Raw genomic sequence first — 3,517 nt, forward strand, 5'->3', positions numbered from 1 at the left:
AGGCGGTGCTCATCAACAATAGTATCTTTTGAGGTGTTCCGCATTCCAGTTGCTCGGCAACTTTACTCCGTTTTGACTTTCCAATTCGTATGACCCTTTCCCGGTGACAACCGAAACCCGGTATGGGCCTTCCCACGTCAGACCTAGCTTTCCTGCGTTGAGCTCCCGGGTCTTCTGAGTTACTTTCCTTAAAACCAAGTCTCCTATTTTGAAATAATGTAGGTTGGTTATTCGATTGTAATATCTTTCCATTCTCTGTTTTTGGGCTGCCATCCTTATATGCACCAAGTCCCTACATTCGTTGAACAACTCAAATTTGACCAATAATACTTTGTTGTTTGTTTCTTCATCCTCCCGGAAGTATCTCAAGGTAGGTTCTCCTACTTCCACCGAGATCAAGGCTTCTGCTCCATACATGAGAGAGAAAGAAGTCTCCCTCGTGCTTGATTTGGCCGTTTTTCGATATGCCCACAGTATTCCTGGTAGCTCTTCGGGCCATTTGCCTTTGGCTGCTTCCAATCTCTTTTTGAGATTTTGGATAATCACCTTGTTTGTTGATTCTTCTTGACCGTTTGCACTCAGGTGATAAGGTGATGATGTGATTCTTTTGATTTTCAGGTCTTCAAGGAATTTTGTGACCTTTGCGTCTATAAATTGTGGCCCGTTATCGTAGACTATCTCTTTTGGTATCCCGAATCTGCAAATTATATTCTTCTATAAAAAATCTACCACTTCACGCTCACCGACTTTCTGGTAAGGACCTGCTTCAACCCACTTAGAAAAATAGTCAGTTAAAATCAAATAAAATCTTACCTTATTGGGGGCCGACAGCAGCAGACCTACTATATCCATTCCCCACATCATGAATGGCCAGGGCAATAAAACCGAGAGCAGTAGCTCTGCCGATTGATGTACCAACGGTGCATGGTATTGACACTTATCACATTTCTGAACATAAGCATTAGCGTCTTGTTCCATCCGAGGCTAGTAGTATCCCGTCCTAATTAACTTTAATACTAAGGAATCCGCACCCGAGTGATTTCTACAGATCCCTTCATGGACTTCTCTCATGACATAGTTAGCTTCGGAAGCTCCCAAACATCGGGCCAACGGGCCTTGGAAATATCTTCTATACAATTGACCTCCCTTAAAGTTGTATCGAGCTGCTTTAGTGCGCTGCTCCCAAGATACCTTGGGATCTCCAGGTAGCTTTTCGTGCTCGATATAGTCAATGCTCTTATTTCTCCAGTCCCAGACCAAATTGGTCGCGTTTTTTGTAATTTCCATCTACGTCCAATACCGAATGCATAAGCTGCACGATCGTACTGGAGTCCATTCCCTTCATTTTTGCAGACGATCCCAGATTGGCTAGTGCATCTGCTTCTGCGTTTTCTTCCCTCGGGATATGTGTAATTGACCATTCCCTGAACCGTGCGAGCAGGGCCTGGACTTTCACTACATATTGTTGCATGCGTTCCTCTTTGGCTTTGAAGATCCCGTAGACCTGATTTACTACCAATTGGGAATCACATTTGATTTCTATGACCTCAGAGTCCAGTCCCCGAGCCAGCTCGAGTCCTTCAATCAAAGCTTCATACTCGGCTTCATTGCTAGTCAGAGGTACAGTTTTTATGGTCTGCTTTAGGGTTTCTCCCGAAGGAGTAATTAGCACTACACCGAGCCCGGACCTTTTCACATTGGAAGTTCCGTCCGTGAACAAGGTCCAAACTTCTGATTCTGACATCATCACTGCTTCTTTGGTAGCGAAAGGTAGCAGTCCCGAACTGAAATCGACCACAAAGTCGGCAAAAACCTGTGACTTAATCGCAGTTCTAGGTTTATACTCTATGTCAAATTCACTCATTTCAACTACCCACTTAGCCAGCCGACCTGAAAGTTCAGGTTTATGAAGGATATTCCACAGGGGAAAGGTTGTCACCACGGCTATCAGATGACATTGGAAATAAGGCCTAAGCTTCCGAGCGGCGACCATAAGAGCTAAGGCTAATTTTTCCCGATGCAGGTAGCGAGTTTCTGCTCCCGTTAAAATTTTACTAACATAATAGATAAGAGATTGCGTACCTTCATCTTCACGGACTAAAACGACACTTGCCACTACTTCCGAAACCGCTAAGTAAATCAACAATTTCTCACCTTCCTCCGATTTCGATAATAATGGAGGGCTATACAAATACCTTTTTAAATCATTCAGAGCCTGCTGGCATTCCGGAGTCCATTGGATGTTATTCTTCTTTTTGAGAAGTGAAAAGAAGTGATGACACTTTTTTGAAGACCGTAAAATGAATCTGCTTAAAGCGTCCAACCTTCATGTCAACCTTTGAACCTCTTTCACGTTTGATAGCTGGTCAGGGATCTCTTCGATGGCTTTAATTTTATCGGGATTGACTTCAATCCCCTTTGTGACACCAGGAACCCCAGGAACTTACCGGAGCTGACTTCGAATGTACACATTTGGGGATTAAGCTTCATGTTGTGCTTCCTTAGGGTATCAAAGGTTTCTTGTAGGTGTTTAAGATGATCACATGTGTTAAAAGACTTAACCAACATATCATCTAAGTAAACTTCCATAGTTTTCCCTATTTGCTTTTCAAACATTTTGTTTACGAGCCGCTGATAAGTGGCTCCGACGTTCTTTAGCCCGTGTCACGCCCCAAACATGGGGAGGCATGGCCGTCACCCAGTGCCATACTCGGACCCAGCATACCACTCTGTAACTGTGAACTCTTGAGGGGTAACCCTCAACTTAGGCCGATGAGGCCATATTCTGAATCATCTGAAAATAACGTCTCTCTTATCTGAGGGGTAAACATACCCAAAAGCTTATATACATAACTGTGCAGGCCGACGAGGCTGCCATGAACGTCTACAACCAGCAATACCAAACTAAATATGCACACATGGCTAGCAAGGCCACAATACTAACATACAAAATATACAGGACTCGTCTACATGCCTCTAGAGATAACAAACATGTATCATGGTCGGGATAGGGCCTCGACCTACCCATCAAACATATATATATAAAATGGACTCCCAGGTCTAGACCTGGTAACTCCGAGGAAGTGTAGCTTACCAACCGAGCTGATGTTTGGATCTGTCTACTGGGAAGGTCTATCCAGCTGTCTATGAGGACCTGCAGGCATGAAATACAACGTCCTCAGCAAAAGGGACGTCAGACAACTCAACTCAATCTACCATAGCATAAGGAGATTCAAAATTATTGCTGAGTAAAGGCTAAGTCCGTTACTTAAGCTATTAGCTCGTTGACTTAAATTCGACAGTATCTCCCCGATAACCAGGGCCTCATCCAATACCATATACCAACAACAACAACCATAGAAATCCAGCAGCATATAAATATCAATAGCAAGACACCAAATAACAACAACAAGTCATTACTACTTCACGAACGGCAAGCTCCGATTGGAATCCGTATAACCTATATCACCCCTTATAGACTTCTTACTTTAACTTAACAGTATCATTAACATGATAA

General features: G+C 43.4%; 1 protein-coding gene across 1 annotated transcript; it reads right to left on the reverse strand.

Annotated features, from left to right (window-relative positions):
* Positions 1–1,237: 1,237 nt before the first annotated feature.
* LOC138902874 (uncharacterized) lies at positions 1,238–1,864 on the reverse strand. The gene has a single exon (XM_070190776.1). The coding sequence runs from the start codon at positions 1,862–1,864 to the stop codon at positions 1,238–1,240; it is 627 nt and encodes a 208-aa protein (XP_070046877.1).
* Between the last annotated feature and the right edge of the window lie 1,653 nt (positions 1,865–3,517).

Source organism: Nicotiana tomentosiformis, chromosome 12 (genome assembly GCF_000390325.3).
Source record: "Nicotiana tomentosiformis chromosome 12, ASM39032v3, whole genome shotgun sequence".
In the NCBI taxonomy this organism is placed as follows: Eukaryota; Viridiplantae; Streptophyta; class Magnoliopsida; order Solanales; family Solanaceae; genus Nicotiana; species Nicotiana tomentosiformis.